This window comes from Lycorma delicatula, chromosome 2 (assembly GCF_047948215.1).
Source record: "Lycorma delicatula isolate Av1 chromosome 2, ASM4794821v1, whole genome shotgun sequence".
In the NCBI taxonomy this organism is placed as follows: domain Eukaryota; kingdom Metazoa; phylum Arthropoda; class Insecta; order Hemiptera; family Fulgoridae; genus Lycorma; species Lycorma delicatula.
This window is the reverse complement of record NC_134456.1, coordinates 181210517-181229064: the sequence shown is the minus strand read 5'-3', so window position 1 is coordinate 181229064 and position 18548 is coordinate 181210517. Positions and strand designations below refer to the sequence as shown.

Genomic DNA, 18548 nt, shown 5'->3' with positions numbered 1-18548 from the left:
AAAAGCAGTTCTGGCTACTGTTATTATGCCTTCCTTATGACTAAGGAGTCATCTAAGCATCAGAGCTATAAATGAAGCAGATAAATAATGTACTTTCTGAAGGAAAGCACACATTTATTTACACTGTCTCCTCTCTGCAAGATAATTATTTTATAGTTAAAAATAATTGTTGAGCTTATGACTTTGGCAGCAACACCCAGACAGAGGTAGAAAAAGCTACCTGACTGCTTGTTAGAAATTCATTGTGTGATCTTCATTCTGAGGGCTTCCATCAATAGAAAATGTTTGTGAACTTTGAGACTGACTACCCTCTGTCACCCAACCTTCCATAAATCATTCATGCAATCATTTCATAATCTAAAATAATCTCATTTTAATAATAGTAGAATCAGGTTCAGCTGATTTATTGATCAGGCTTCAGTTTACAGAGGTTTATTATATAGTTCATACACATCATACCTGTAATATAGTAATATAAGTATTCCTTTTGTTTAAACAATCCCAGACCCAATCAATTAAGTTATAATAAAGAAAAATAACAATAAAGAAATAACAGAAAACCAATGAAAACATCCTCTTCTATTAAATAATAAAACAAATATAAAAATATTAAATAGTTTACTAGCATATTATTAATAAATATTTTGTTATTCACAAATTACATTATACAATTTAAAAGTAAAATTATTGATCATATATAAACAAACAGTACCTTATTATTTCATGAAGGGATACAGACTCCCGAATTTAATTAATGTTTCTCAGTTGCTAACAGATCTTAAATAAACTTAATATGCATACAATAATTAAACCTTGTTTTGTTTCCAAAATAATATCAGTTTTTAATCAGCTAAGATTTTATTTTATAATGAATTACTATTGCAAACATTAGTACATTTAGTTTTGAAGTGCATAGAAACTAAAAATAGTATGTAATAAATATAAATAGCCAAATATTTACATCCAAATATTTTGATTATGTTATGAAATTTTTATTATTGTAATATTTACCTGTTACAATTGTAGCTCAGTTTTTAAACATTGTGAAGGGACGCAAGGGAGCAAAAAATCAGGTAATCACATGCTTCAAATAAAAAAATGAGACGAATCAATTTTTTGTAAAACCATACAAGAGAAATTTTGTCAGTATATTCTTCCTAATACATGGATAACAATATGATGGATTCTTATTAATCTTCTGAAGTAAAAATTTCTAATTATTCTAATAGATATTCAAGCTGAAATCAAAAAACCACTTTGCAAAACATTTTTGGCCATTAATTGCACTCATACGTGCTATAGTTAAAGTGACTGAATTTAGTTACTGTGAAAGAATTTTTCAAATCTGGCAATCTGTTCATAAACTGTATAATTATAAATATCAAAATTAATAAATTAATACAGCTTGAGTGAGCCAATACAAAGTGACTTGTGTCCTTGTACACCAAGTCAGGCTTGGTATTTTCATTTTTCTATTTTTGCATCACTAAAAATGAAATAACATAAATCTCAGTAAGGTTTACAAGGACACAAGTCAAAGTCTGACTTCCTCCAGAAGGTCCTGTATTCAAATTCAGGACCAGTGATGCAGATATCTAACCCTGAATGGAAAGAAAGATGATGCCTCCAAATTTATTAATGAAGATAGAACAATTAGAACAAAATAGCCAATCTAATTCATAAATAATCATAGCACAATTTGAAAAATTAAAAAGCAATATTAGTATTAGTATCAAGTGTGCATACTTAAACAAGTGCTTTTGGCAATTCAGTCACCAATAACAACTAAGCACAACAAAAAGCAGTGTAAAGAAAAAATAATAGTTTATTGAATATATTTTGAAGATATTTTTGATTTTCATTTTTGATATTTCTCGATCATGAACTGCAATAGCAAATCCATTAAAATTTTTGAAAAACCCTTTGTCTTATCTTTCATAATTTCTTGTGGACATGATACTGCGCCATAATTTTATTACAATCACTTTCAAATTTATACATAAAATATAATTGTGGAAAAATACCTTAACGGTAGAAAAAATGGGGTTTCGCAGACAAAAAAAATTTTATCTCCCTTAATAGGCACAGTATCAAATTGGTTTAAAGTGGTTATTAGTACTCTGATTCAGTACCTAAAATTTTTGTCTGAAACAATTTTTGATACAACCAACCCTTAGGGATGACCAAAATGTTGCTGGAATTGTAAGAAGATGGATGGAGCTTATCGTTTTTACAAACATTTAATTATTTAAAATATATTGAGAATAATTTGTTTCTAGTGAAGAAATTCATCTAGCCAAATATTTTTAATGCAATCAAGTACAGAATGTTTTTTTATACTGATTTAAGTGTGTAATGTTACAGTACTGGGTAGATATGTAAACAGTATGTAATTCTCTTGCATTCTTTAAATAGTAAATAAAGATAACAGGGTACTATATACTGAAAAATCCATTCAAGATATAAAAAGCTTGCAAATATGTCAAAAGTGAGGTTTTGGAATTTACAGTGACGTGACTATTCTTGCTAATGGGCACAACCATACAAACCAGATGCTTTTTAATCAAGAGTGCAATTAATTTACCTATGACATTCACTAAGTTTCTGAACATTAATAAGAGCTACTTTGAAATACTACAGATGAAAATGTTTTCTTCAAACAAAATTTCACTACCCAAAATTTCAGTAAAATTATCTCAAACATATTAAATCATATAAAGGTAACATATAAAAATTGTCATTCACCAACATTAAACAAAATTTAACTAGTACTATATGCACAGGTGTATAGATGATTAATTAATCACATTTAATTTCTTGAAGATTCTTTATTACTTACTATGGCAAGTAATAATTTACTATATATATATATATATACTGTATAACTTACTATGGTAACTGCAGCACAGAATTAATATCAAAAGGTTTTAGAAGATTTTTTAAATTCTTTTATTCTAAACAAACATTTAGTAATGGCCAACGACCAGATAGTATAAAAAATATACCAATCGTTTCCCTTTCCGCAAGTTATTTTACAATACTATCATTATTTTAAATTTTAACTTATAAATCTGCAGAAAAAAGAGGAAAGAATATAAACTAAAATTACCTAAGACATCTGCAGTATTAATTATTTATTTAACATATTCTGATTAAACATGAAATTTGTTGAAAATCAGTAAACCAGGGTTCATACAAGTTTTGACAAAAAAAAATGTATAATGCTAAAGAAAATTTTTTTGTGGTGAAACCTAACATCTTTCCAATAGAAATATTCAACAGTTAGTTACTTGTGATGAAGGAAGTTTATTAAAAGAATCTTTTTATTTTGTTTCTTTTTGACACACTAGACAATACATTTCTGAAATATAAATGAACTAGTAAAGTAATGCTTATAAGTCTCCCTATCATAAGTACAAGATCAATTGGGCAGATACCTCTGAACCATGGACAGTAGCAAATCTTGTCTGCATCCAGTAAGAAAAGCATTAGTAATTAGTAAAAAAAAAAACATTTATTTAACAGCAAAATGCAATTCTTAAAAAACTTTACAGCACACTTCCAAATAACATAAAAAATGTACTGAAATACATAAGTACAAAAAATGTCCTTAATAAGTACAAAGTTGCATAAGTTAATTATGCAACCCCTTCAGGAGTTGCACAATTAACAACAATACTGATGGTAGTGCTGTTACTATTTCAGAATAGTTGAGAAGTCCCTTAGTAAAGTGTCAAATAATGCATTCTAGTTTGTTCAATTGTATTTTTTAATTATATAGAGCACTGCCATTTCTACACCACCTTAGGATTGTTTTAGATTGCATTGTTCTCTCAGGTCAGCGGCCAGCAGCACTGTCATTACTGCATTAGCTTTGTATTGTTTTGTACCCTCAGGTTGGATGGCCTGCCCAGCTGGCCATTCTATGCACATTTTTTATTTCACTTCAATAATTGTATTCTCTCTTCTTTGTAGCAAGACTGTAAGGAAATGTTGAACTTAAATTAAATTTATGTTTTATAGGTTGGCAAGGCTTAACAAACAGTTTGGTCACTATTCCTCTTGCTATGCTAGGCTAGTTGACTGCTTATGTGAAGTTTGTGTATGTAAGGTTATATGGGTCCAATATGAGCGATACATTCAGTTTTCTTGTGAGATCTCTAGATACTAGAGATCTAGTTTAAGAGAAACTAGAAAATGTACAAGCTAATTATTCTAGTGATTCAGCCAAGAGAGTGATGTTGACTAGTGTAGGCGAACAATTTGAACATGAGGTACAAGTTGAATTTGGTGAAAATTTATCAATAGACTGAAATTATGAAAATACTAGTTGTGATGAGAAAGATGACAGAAGAGAAGGGAACAAAGTAGAGGAGGTAAATAAGACAGCTGAAGGGAATGGACTAAGAATGATGCAAATTTCAATAAATTTATTTATGTAAATAATAGTGGCTTTCAAAAATCTGCCTAAAGTCACAGTCAGAACTTGAGTATTTTATTATTTTTTAGTATTATTTGTTTTTTAGAGACAATTTAATTATAGAAATAGTAAATGAAATCAATCAGTTTGCTAAAGAAAAAATCTTAGATATAGTATCTAAGATTAAGATATCTTAGATATCTGGTGGTAATGGAAGGACTAACTCTTGCCAAATTGAAGACTTTACTTTCTTGGTGTTAATAAACATGGAATGAATCCCAAACCAGAATTAGATGATTACTATCCTTTTGTGATTATTATTATCATCCTTTTTTTAAGGAAACTTTTCTAAAGAAGGATTCCAGAAAATATTTTGCAATCTACATGTTAGTCCTCTGCACAATGGTCCTGTAGGAAGAATAATGTCATATTCTGGAAAAGTGTGTAGAGTTGTCTTTTTTTGGACAAAATGTTTAGACTACTATGTACCTGAACACAAAGTTAGTATTTATGAGAGTACTGTGGGGTTTATGGACAAAGTACCCTTGAAGGTCTATAACAAAGACAAGCCAACCAAGGGGAAGATTTTGTAAATTCAGAATCATGCCTGGATATATTTGTGGCCTAGAGTTGTAAATCAACCAATGACATACAAGATTCAGGAGTAACCAGCAGAGTAGTGTTACACATGGTACATAAAACTTGAATATGATTATGGCTCAGTTGAAGGACTTAATGTATTTACTGACCACTACTATACAAACATGGATTTAGCATCAGCACTTTACGACAAGTAAGTTTACATTACTGGGACTATTATGTGGAGAAAAAAGGATTAACCCCATCAAATAATACGACCGAGAAAGAATGGAAAAAGCTGCACAAAAAACAAAAATGGAAGATCAAAAAAAGAAGTCTCACCAATTATACTGAAGAAAAAGTTATCCTTAGGCACTTTGGAGAGATACAAATGTCATTACACTTACAACTCTATGATGCTTCAACGCAGACTGTGAGATTAATAAAGAAAGAAGTGTGTAATAAAGGGAGTGTAAAAAAAAGGAGAATGTAATAAAGCAAATTGAGGTATGCAAATACAATCGGTCAATGGGTGGAAGTAGATACAGCAGAACACTACTATTATCATCATATGTGTCCATTTGAACATCTATAAAATGGTAGAGGAAGGCTTTTTCTTTGGTTATTTGAATGTGCAATGTTTAATTAATTTTTACTGCTGAGCTAATGGTGCTGGCCATCTGACCTGAGAGGACAATTCTTAAATTGCCCTTATGAGTGCTAAGAGTTAATATTTCAAAGGTGATAATTTGGGTTTGAACTTTTACACTTACTGAAATTCACACATTACCAGACTTTTTTTACATGCTGGAGTTTAAGCACATCAAAACATAATTTTGTTAGTTTTCTCTACACTAAATTGCAAAATTAAAATAAAAATTTATCTACACTAAGACAAAAATAATTTTACAGTGATGTTAAGTTTGGCTAAAAGTTAGTTGCATAAAGTGAATAAGTTTCATACCACAAGAAAACCTTCAGGCATTCATACACTTTAGAATATTTTACTTTCAATGCACTGTTCTAAAGCAAACATTAATGACTATCTCTTAACAGTTGTAATGTTTCAGAACTAAAGAAATCCCTTACTTTCTTTAGTCGACTTGATGACTCATTTCCCTAACTGTAGGAACCCTGATGAATCTGAACAAATGAAAATTAAATCGAGCTAACTGTTTACACTAACATATTGTTTAATAATAAAAAAATGCAAAATATCTTTATTCACAAAAAATATATAATTAAAAACTTAAAAATATATTTGAACACTAACAACGATAACTGCTGTTACTTTTAATAAATAGTTTACCTTAAAAATAAGATTCTTTAAATTTATTTTTGGAAAATTATTCTAAAAAACATTAAAAATCGATCCATTCATGGTTTACAAATTTAGAGAATCTATTAAATTATATATTACAAGTCTGTGCTGAACATTCATTTACATATAACTCAGTCATTACCTATCATAAGTCTAGCAGTAAGTATTTCATAAACCATTTTACGACGAAAATATGGCATATCTTCTTGAGAAAAGTTAATTTTTGCATTACGACATTTATACTCTGCAAAAGTACAGGCAAACATTCCACAGTCACTTCCATTCATCTGTTGTGGAATGTCCTGTAAGAAAAATAAAAAATATATTTAAGGAAAGAATAAAATAATTTTAACACAAAATGATGCATATAGGCAAGAAATTATTTTTACATGCGCGCAATGGGGATGAATTTTAATTTAAATTCAGTGATTGGTTTTATCCCACTAAAAATATGATTTGCTTTTTTTTATAACTATTTAAAATTACTTATGGTTATTACAAACAACAAACCCTGAATTCCACAATCCTCAGAAAGTGAAATTCAATCATTTCTAAAGTAGAATTATTTATAAATACGGACAACATGACCCTAATCATTATTCTTCACACAAACATATTGTTTATAATCCACATCATATTATAATTAAATATATATAAATGCAATGTTGACCAGCCTAATATAGCAAGAGCCAATGAAATTATGAACATTATCTTTTTCTGGTAACCTTTATTTGCAATAGATCCTTCTTTCTATATCACTTAGTTATTACTCAACAATGGAAATTGTTTAATCTGCTATCTTAAGTTCTTAAAGAGTTGAAATTGACAGATATATTTTTATTAAGGTGAAGTAAATAATAATATTATGGTTGCAGTTCAAGAATACAATGATAAACATCCAGATAGGAGAATACCAAATTGTAAAAAATTTGAACTTGTTAAGAGAATGTCAATTTTACAGTATGAATGCCAAAAATCACCTTGACTTCTTTTAACAAGTTTAATTATTTATCTGTTTTAAAATCAATTCTATTACTTTTTTTTTCTGGTTGAATATAATCCTTAACTGTTGTGTTGACTTGAGTCATTTACTTATCAAGTATAACAAATTGATTAAATTTGGTAAATAAGTCAAAATATAATCTTTGACACACGTAAACAGTTTTTTTTAATGTTTTTATTTCTTCAACTAATTTCTGTGTAACTTTTTAATTTTTGACAGTTTACATACATAATGTATTTTCTAAATAAAATATCATACTCACAGCCATATTTTTTGTTTTCCAAGAAGAAATGTCAAACTGCTTACTCTTCTTATCTAAACTTTCCTCTTGTAAATATTTCAAAAGTGCCTGGATACAATTAAAACCAATAAAGATCATTTATGTAAAGTCTATTACAACTTAAAACAAGAATTTATTACTATCATTTTTAACAAAAACCTTTTAATTAAAAAAACAGACTGTTCAAGCATAAGTAAAACAAATAACCATCAACATAAAAGTAAACAATGAATTCAGTCGTAACTCTTTTAAAAATTTCATCTCTAAACTGCCTCAGAAAAAAACAGCTTAATATATATTTTTGGATGTAGCCAACAGTTCTAATCACTGAAAGCAATCACAGTTCTGAAACTTATATTTTTCTCTTTAAAAGTTATCTAAATTACACAAGAGAATGGTTTAACCTTCAGCAATGCTTATGCAAATTTTATAAGCAACTACTACCTACTAAAACAAGTGTCTAAAATAAAAAATGAGTTTTTTCCTTCAGTATCATTTTATGAAAAATATTACTGTAGAAAACAGTAACAGAAAAAAATGATCAATTCAATTTACTTAAATAAAAATAAGAATTTATAAATTAACTTTTAGATTGTAAGCACTTTTTTTTTTATTGCAACAAACTAAGAAAAACTCACCACTGTAAAAAAAGTAATATTATACATTTATATTAAATAAATTATATATATATATTAAATATATCTTCCATTCTGCGCTACATCATCAATAATTCATGTTTTCACAAAATAATCAATCATATCTGTGATCCTCATACAACATTCCTAGTTTGTCTTCACTTTATAGTCCTCCATGCTCTATGATTCTGTACTAGTCCCAAAAAACAAGCTGGTTGCTTGACCAATTCAAAAAAAATTGACACTTACCCACTTCTTTCCTATATATTTCAGAACCTTAAGTTTTTTAAAATCTTTTATTTAAGCAGTTTACCTGTGGCGGCCATTTTTGTTATGGTGCGCACACCTATTTTTGTGATTGTATGGTTTACAGAAAAAGTCATAGCTAAAAAAACTATTGGTCCTGGAAGGATGAAACAAAAAGCAATTTAATCATATTTTCTCAAGGTAAAAGATTGGTCCAGTGGTTTATTTACCTATCTCGCTTCTTTCTATGAGAAAATTACTAATAAAGTTGAACATGAAAAACAGTAAAATTTCACTTTTGGTAATTTTTTTCAAGAGGCAGGGTTGGCATATACAGTTGGAATTATTTTTTTTATATGTAGGTATATGTTAATAGTTTTACTACAAATAATATTAATGGTGATATACTTACCCCTAAAGGTTTATGAATTTTGGAAAATTTTATGAATTTATAAAAATTTGAGTTTTTAAAAATCTCAAATTTTGGTTTCAAATAACCTTGATGGGGCTGATGATAAAAATCTCAAATTTGCACAACTTGCAGTGTTTTTGTAGATGTTTATGGCAAATAAAGTTTCTTGTGTGTTGTACTAATAAAAAAGTTACCTCTATGAAAAACTTATACAATTTTACTCACTAAGTAACTGCTCCAAGGGGGTTTTTGCTTGTCTTTGCACAACAACTACGTTGTAGAAGTTGATCAATAAAATATTTAGTTTTTCAATAATAATAAGCTGGAAGCTATAGGAAGCCAACTCAACAGGATACCCTAAATACACCAATTCTTTTCATCCATGAAACCAGAAAGTAGCCACTTTCAATTCATTAATTTACAGAGCAATTAAATATCTCAAACATATTACAATAAAATTAAATAACGAATAAAATAATATTAAATAAACTGCCACATCGAATGGATATAATAATAATTTAATAGATAAATTGTACTTCAAATTAAAAAAATAAATTATATAAAAAGAGAAAAAATAAAACTAAATATAACTCGGGAAACTATTTCGTAAAAATGAAATATAATTTAAATTACAGAAAATTTATAAATATAAATCATTTATATACATAAATTTATATTAATATAAATCAAATTTATAAAATATATAAATCATTTAATCTAAAAACAGCACATACAACTAATAATAAAATCAAATTATATTAATAATAGAGATCCAACTAAAACTCAAATAAATTGTAATAATATAATTTGAACGGGAGGTACACAGCCTGAAATGTGAAGATAGGAAATTATGATATAATGGTATGACCAATCTATCAGTTTTAATTAGAACTAAGGAACATACTAACATATAACGAAGAAATATAAAGACCATTCAAATTTCACTAAACATATATTAGAAAATAAGCATAATTATGATACAAATAAATTTATGGAATTATTGGATTACTCTAATAATTATAACACTTTTTATCTTGAAAAATTCCATATGTACAATAATGATAAAATTAATAAATGAACAAATTAAGTTCAACGATATTTTGTGTAAGCAGATAATAAACAATACACAATTTACAGTGCACATAACAATTGAGACACTATTAATGAAACGAATAAACTTTTGACAAAATTTAACAAAATGACTATTAATTGTTTTATATATATATAATCATACTCTTCTTGAAGATGGCAGAATAAGCAAAAGCGCTATTATATATCATTTTTAAAATGTTATTTTTAAATTATTAATGATAGGTCATAATATAATAACTTAACCAATACCAGTAACCTAATACAATTTTGACTCAAAAGTGCTTGTAAAACTTACCCAAACTGAGATTTCAATGAGTAGCCTACATCTTTTTTCAAGAATTCACTTTTATTTTTATATTGGTTTATTTTTGTAAACACTATTAAGAAAAAATAAATTGCAGCAAAATTTTAGTTATTCTTCAGTGAAATAGCCTGTTTTTGTCGCAATGAAAGTTTATTATTTAGTGTGGTTAACCAACAGTTGTGATATCTTTTCTGATAATTTTCTGAGAACGACCAGTCACTGTAGTTAGTAGTTCAAATGATGTCAACTTTTTCAGGACTTTGCAGATCAGTACTGTCTTGTTGAGACTTTTGAAATGATGTACATGGTCCAGGTTGGTGGAAAAAATGAACCTGCACATCATTTTCGAGGCTAATATCTACTTCTTAATATTAATATTACTTCACAAGCAATGGAGTCTTTTTCTTTAAGTGAAAGTGGTTCAATACTTGACTCAGGATGGTCTTCATAGTCCTTGTAGTCTGAAGTAAGGTAACATCTTACAGTTTCTTCTGATGAAGGAACATACTTGTGGTAGCTTCTGGTACCAACAACTCTTTCACAGCAGTCAAAGCTGATTTTTAGAGTTTCTGAAATCTTAGCTACCTCATCTGATTTACTCAAAAAATATTTGATGTTTTTCAGCTTGTGATTAAAAAATGAATAAATTTCATTAACGTATAGTATCTGACTGTTTAATGGCCTTTGCAATCTCTTTTCCCATGGGAAAAGAGATTTCTCTTTTGCGTTTTTCCCATGGGATGATCCAAAGAAGTGCCATTTTGCTTCAAGGTCAAAGTCCTTTATGTGACTGTACAAATTAGAAAAATTCTTTTTATTTTTATACTGACTTGAAGAACCATCAATAAAATACATAAGTTTTTTAATGCTCTGATGTACTTCCTTTTTATAGTCTGTTACAAGTTTTTGAAAGCAATAAAATGTTACTGTATCATGCTTCAAGTGATTACTTCAAATACAGACATCTTTGCATTGTAATACATCATTTTCCTTGAAATATAACACAAAAGGGTGAACTATAGCTTAGCTGTTGACCCAATGGAAGCTTTGTATCTCATTTTGAACAAGAAGTGAAAAGTTTTCTGCAAAGCCTGCCAACACCAAACATTCTTCTTCACCTAATTCTAAATTTTTTTTCTTGAAAAACTGAGCTTGAGATTTTGACATGAAATGGTGAGTTTTCAGTTTTTCCAATTTTTCCACTAATGATTCAAAAAACTCATCTTTGGTCTTAAGAACAGTAATCATTTCTGCCCTATCAGTTGTTACCTACTGTTTGTACATTATTGTATCTGGCAACACATCATACTCTTCGGAAGTTGAGCATGTCCAACACTGCTTGCTTACCTGGACATTTGGTGCATACATCATACAGTTGTAGTTATCCTTGTTACAAACAAAGATGTCTACAAAGTCCTTATAATCAACACATTAAGTTTGGACCATCAATCATGGGTTTCATGTTCTGGTGGTGGGGGTAGACACAAACTGTATGAGTCCTGGATGCACCAGCCAGGACAGACAGAGTTAACAGAACTTTGATCTTCCAATTTTTTCCTCAGGGTTTTCACTTTTAAGGAGACATACAAATTCATTTAAGATTTAATCAGAACAAAACACTTTTGCTTATGCATTTTTGACACCAGCAACAAGCATGCTAACACAATCCTTTTTGCCAGGACCCAGCCTGCTATTATTTTCATCTTCATAAAATAACTTTTTTAACTGTGTCGTTACTAATTCCTGTTTTATGTATTTTACCTACGTCCAGTAGAATTCCTTGCTTATTAAGTAATTCTCAAGTAAGTCTAGAAATCTCTAGTTAAGTCTGATGTTATTTTAGATCTGGTCCAAGATTGGGGAAGTAAACTGATAATTTTAACCAAATCTTTTTTAGAAGCAAGAACACATTTTTCTTTTAGTTTTAAAATAAGATCATCGTATTCATATAAAGAAGATTGAGCTGGATTTTCATTTTCAGAAACTTTCGAGTCAAAACACAATTCAAGATTCTTTTTTAATTTTTCAAATACCTTATTTATTTTACATCTTAATGCTAATGTCCTTTTATCTGTGCTTAATTTTTTCAATTTTGAGAAGTGATACACTCAAAATGATTTTTGGGTGTTAATTAACTGTTTTTTTTATGCGTTCTCAAAGGGTCACAACAGAACTGTCTATACAGGTGACATGATATTTACAAACACTAGTGACATCTAAATTAACACATAAAAATAAGTTGTTGGTTTTCATCACTAAATTTACAAATTTTAATGAGTTCTTTTGGCACTGTACCATACACTGTTTTATGACACTCTTTATTCACATAAATTCCTAGGGAACATTGTTCTTCCATTGTTTTATGAGTAATTACTTGAAAATAATGTAAAAATTTAATTGATTTTAAAATTTACAAATATAATATTAAGTAAAACTTATTTACAATAAACACTTCCAAACAAAAGATGAAATTTGAGACACACTGTAAAAATGTGAGCAGGTCACTTACTAATGTCAGACTGACCAGTATATTAACTGCAAAGTTAAAATGATGAATCAAGCATAAATGAGCATGTTGCAACATGAATTTTCCTGATGACTGGAAATGACTTCAAGCACCTGTTATAACATGAACACTGCCAGTTGAATGGTTCAAACAAGTGCCAGGAGGTCAAGAAACCCCCTTGGAGCACTTATTTAGAGAGTCAAAATGGTATCGCTTTTAACAGGTTTTTCATGATTTTTGAGAGGTTAACTTTTTTTATCAGTACAATACACAAAATATTTTTTATTTTCCATAAACATCTACAAAAACACTAAAATGTGCAAATTTGAGATTTTTATCACCAGCCCCATCAGAGTTATTTAAAGCCAAAATTTGAATTTAAAGAAAAAAATTAGTTTTCAAAGATTCATAAAAATTTAGGGGTAAGTATAAACTTATAGGGGTAAGTTAGGTATAAACATATACCTACATATAAAAAAATAATTCAAACTGTGTATGCCATCCCTGCCTCTTGAAAAAAATTGCCAAAAGTGAAATTTCACAGATTTTCAAGTTCAACTTTATTGGTAATTCTCATGAGAAAATATGAATAAATTGCTTTTTATTTCATCCTTCCAGGACCAATAGTTTTTTTAGTTATGATTTTTTTCCATAACCCTTATAATCACAAAAATAGGTGTGCACACCAACAAAAATGGCTGCCACAGGTCAACTTAAATTAAAGTTTTTAGGTCCTGAGACATGTAGGAAACAAGTGGGTAAGTTTCAATTTTTTTTTTGAATTGGTCAAGCAACCACCTTTGGAGTAACTTCAACGGATTGACACTTACTCTTACAACTATCTTTCCATCTTACAACTATAATTTTTCTCCATATCCACTTTTCACGTCCCTCAAATTTTATTTTATCCTTCTTCCTCAGTGTCTTATGTTTCAGAACCACCTAATGCTATATACTTTATATGCAGTACTTTGCTAGACTCTTCCTTTGTTTAATGGTCAACAGAGTAACCTTTTCTTCCTGTTAAAAATCTACCTTGTCCATCACAACTCTGTTGTGCAACCCTTACTTTCTGTTACTGTGCTTCCTAGAAACTTGAATTGTTCTTTGGACTATCTCCGCGATATTAAATCTAACCCTTTCACTGTTTCCTCCTATTTCTGTACTCTTAGTCTAATATTATTCTCGTTCCATATTCTTCACTTATTATCAAAAAAAATGAAGACAGAGCAAGATCTTCAACCATTTCAGTCACTCTCTGTACTATCTGCTAGCAGAACCATATCATTCGCAAATCTAAGACATTCTACTTTCCTTCCAGCTATAGTCACTTCTCTCTCCCGGTCAAAAATTCTCCAATTATTTCCTCTGATTAAGTTAATCAGAGCAGGTGACAAGCAACACCCTTGCCCGACTCCATTTCCCAGCCTAATCTCTTTACTCTTCTTTTATATTTTTACTCTTGCCCTCAGATTCAGGTACGTCTTCTCTCTTCCTTTCCAATTTATTCCATGCTTCCTCAACACATGCATCAGCTTGGGATAGCTTGTTGAACAGAGTGCAAGTTTCAGTATTATCTGATAGATGATAAAGGTGTGATCGAAAAAGACAGGTTTTTCTGAACTTTGTGATATCCAGCATAATATGACAACAGAACTCAAGAGTACTGCAGAAAAAAGAGTTCCAGATATGTTTGTTTACAGATATATTCTGAGAAAAATCTTACTTCATCATTGGTATAAAATAATTAGCCCGCCAAACTGGTCTAGTGGTTAACGCATCATCACAAATTAGCAGATTTCGAAGTCGAGAGTTCTAAGATTCACACCCTAGTAAAGGCAGTTACTTTTATATGGATTTGAATACTAGATCGTGGATACCAGTGTTCTTTGGTGGTTGGGTTTCACACAACCACCAATGGTCCCTGATGACTACACTTCATTTACATTCATACATAACATATCATCCTACACTTCATTTACATTCATACATACCATATCATATCATCCTCTGAAGTAATACCTTAAGGTGGTTCCAGAGGTTAAACAGAAAAAAAGAGGTATAAAATAATTACAAATTTCACATGTACTTTATACAGTGTTATTCGATAGCAAAATTTTAACACTACAGGTATGAAGAAAAGAAAAAAATGTTTACAATCACAAATTATTTACAAACGTAACCAAAGTGCTATAATATAATAGGCATTCTTGCCTTATCAGACCATATTATGACTGGTTTTAAACATACACTGTTAATAGTAATCAGCATGAGTTAAATTGGATGGTTAGATAACAAATAAGTTTCATTTAGCAGAGCTAAATGAAACTGTTTAGTAATGTTTGAAGTACTAGCAGTCCAAAAATAAGAAGAAATCATTGCTTCTTTAAAAGTATGCAACAGCTCAATAGAATATTTAGTATTACTGGCTCACTAAATTTTTACAGTTTCCAACTACAGGACACAGTACTCAAACTTTATGCATTTTTTTTTTTTTAAATAAAAAAGAAAAATTTAACTATGAAAAAAATGTACAGTAAAAAATGTACAAAATTTAACAAGCACAAAAAATGAAGTAAAATCATAACTTAAAATGTAAAACTTGAAGTATGTATCACACTTATAGAATGGATTCTAATGAAAATATATGGAGAATTTTTAAAAGCTGAAGCTTTTAAATTTAAACTGGGCTACTACTTTTGAGGTCATGATTGCATGTATTTAGTCAAATTGTCTATAGGGGTTTTTGAGTGCACAAGAGGAGTCATCACAAACACTCTTCAACATACAATAACTTTAACACGTGCTATAAAAAGCTGTTAAGTGTTACTGATTAAAAAGTCCATTCTGTAATTTGGTTCTTGACACAATTCTGACTTGAACATTCATAGATGAATTAAAGAGATTTACGAGCCAAAAGTTATCAATGATAAAGGTGGACAGTTATTATGATCTCTATCAAGAAAGCTAAGGCCAAAATTCTTTATAACTCAAGAGGGATCTAGCTTGACAAAAGTTTCCTGATTGTATAATAAGCATCAATCTGATCAACACTTTAAATTTAATCAAGACAAATGAGCAATTAAAAAAAAAAGTGTAAATCAAGTCCAGTGGAACTGGAGTATCTAATGAAATGAACCATAATACTGGAACAGATTTTTTTGAAAGATACTTTAGATAACAAACTGAAAATTTAAGAATTACATTGATTTAACTGGAAAACCCATAATAAAGAAAGCTCTTTGGCTCAATATCATGTTTTGGAACAACATTTAAATTGATTTTATACTTGTTCAATCACATCCATACAGTCCCAACCTATACTAAGTGATCACCACCCTTTTCTGCATCTTAAAATAATAATGTATATATTATATTTGAAAATTATGACTCGAAAACTGTTTAACAAAATACAGGACTGGCAGAAGAATCTTATAAAGGAGGGTCAAGATAATGTTCAGAACTAAGGATTTTATCCTCAGCACAATCATTGCACAACCTGATAGTAATAAAAATGGTTCCCTAGCTCAGAAAGTAGGGGAAATTTAGATGACATTTAAAGTAATGGTACTTGAGACTAAGTATAAGGTTTAAAAAAGACACTCCATCCTAATAAATTGCTGTAGCTTGCTGTAACTTATACAGCTTAAACCTCATTAAAAGCAGAAACAAAACACTAGCCAATTGGATTTCAAGAGAAATAACAGATACGAATTAAACTAAATGATTTTTAGAAGATGAAATGATGTGTGTGGTCTGCACAGAAAAGAATAAGAACTGTCTAACATTGAAACCCACAAAAGGAAAAGGTTTAGCACTGACAGAAACCAAAAAAAGGTCAGTGTAGTGAAATTTTAAATGATGAAAAATATTTTTAATTACTGAAGAATAGGACAGTTAGAGCTACACTTTGGACAGGTTGTACAATACATAGGGGGGGGGGGGGGGCAAAGAAAAATACTAAATGGTGGAAGGTTTTAATTAACAATTTTAATTATAGATATAATGGACAGGTGAAATTCTTTTCTTATCTGCATAATACGTGCTTTGTTTAATGATGAGTGCTAAGAACAAAAATAACATTTATGAATTTACTTCAGAAAATTGTTGATGAAGTGAAAGGTAACTATGATTTTGAATGACTTAAATGGCACTATCTTGAAAGAGAAGGAAAATGTTGAAAATAGGCAAAATTAACTAAATTAGCAATTAAAGGTTCCAGACTATGTATTACAAGGAGTTTAGTTACCACACAAACCAAAATTTTACTTAAATTTAACCATAATTTTACTTCAGTGATGCTAACTAGAAATGAGAAATTACTTACTTACTTACAGATCATACATCTACTGAAAGAGGAATTATGAAAGTATGTAGGATATAAGGGTAAGAAAAGTTGAGGATAAATGCACTGTGACTGTTTCAAATTAACAAAAATATGTAATACTGCTTCTTGATGTTTTACATAGCCTGTATAGAGTTGCTCCCATCAGGCACCTCTCCAGGTTGCGGGTCGGGTAGGGGAATGTTCGCTAGATATAGTGGATACCAGGAAAATAAAATACCTGGGATGGACAAAACTAACACTGCTGCCTTGTAGTTTGGAATTGGTTCTCCAAAGGCTAGGGGAAGAAGACCCTGGTAAAAAACTCCCAGTATATACTACTCCCAGGTACTCCTGGTAGGGGGTTGAGTTGTTTGGCCAACACCCTAATAATTACTGATAATCAATATGTTTAAATAAAAAAAATAAAAATGAAAAAAGGAAGAAAATGTTGCAAAGAAAGAATAAAAAGATTAAGAGAAGATGATTAAAAAGTCGAAGAAAATGTTAAGACCAAGGAAAGAATAAAAAGATTAAGAGAGGATGAAAGAGAGAAAATTTGAAAACCAGAGAATGTGTGCACAAATTAAGATCAGAAGAATTACATCAAACCAAAGAGTGATTAAACGATTGGCAACAAAAACAAATAAACGAAATGATGATCAACTTCGACTTACGGAGAATATTGCCTAACAATATTAGATGTAATAAAACTAAAAGATAAGAATTTTTGGCAATTCATCAAATATTGAGCATGTATGGCTCAGTGTATATGTTCTTGTGAGGCTCTATTTTCAGTCACTCAGTAGTTAACTTTAATGTAGATAACAGAAATTTCAGAATAATTAAATAAAATTTAACAGAAACTTTAAACTAGAAAAACCAAAAATAATACAATTCTAAATTATAATTTTCAATTAATATTAAATAATCAGATGTTTAATAAAATCTAATACATATACACATACATAATAAAAAGTACATAAAATTTTATTTCATTTCTGATTTTTTTATATATGTATTTTTTTATTGTTATTGAATAATTATTTATTGTTAACATTTTTTTTTACAATCATGGGTTAATAATTATTAATAAATCAATATTTAAATTTAAAAAAAGTTAAAAAAAGAAAAGGCAATGAAGTCTGATTTGAACTGATGTGCCTTCCCTTTAAGATTCAAATATTTCATTAATTAAAAATTTTATTTGGCTAAAACCCTGGAACCAATGAAAATAAGTACCACATATGGTACTTACTTTCATTGTATGAAATAATAAGCCCTCAATGAGGGCTTATTATTGTAGTTAGTCCAAAAAGTCCAAAATTCAAATTTTTTAGATTTTGGGCTTTTTGAACATTTTTGGTTCAGTTGATTGCAATCAAAAGGGGAGGGTGCACAATTAGATGTTACAACAGTCCTAAAT

General features: G+C 29.3%; 1 protein-coding gene across 3 annotated transcripts in view; it reads right to left on the bottom strand.

The window, feature by feature from the left end:
* Window positions 1–550: 550 nt before the first annotated feature.
* LOC142319478 (sentrin-specific protease 1-like) overlaps window positions 551–18548 on the bottom strand; it is a 75854-nt gene continuing 57856 nt past the window's right edge. For 2 of the 3 annotated variants that reach the window (XM_075356802.1, XM_075356804.1), the window contains 2 exons: window positions 7586–7672; window positions 551–6622 (listed from right to left, as the gene is read on the bottom strand). In XM_075356802.1, the coding sequence (XP_075212917.1) occupies window positions 6452–6622; window positions 7586–7672 (258 nt within the window). In that variant the 3' untranslated portion in view covers window positions 551–6451. The remainder of the gene's footprint in view (window positions 6623–7585; window positions 7673–18548) is intronic. The other variant, XM_075356803.1, reaches the window with a different exon arrangement.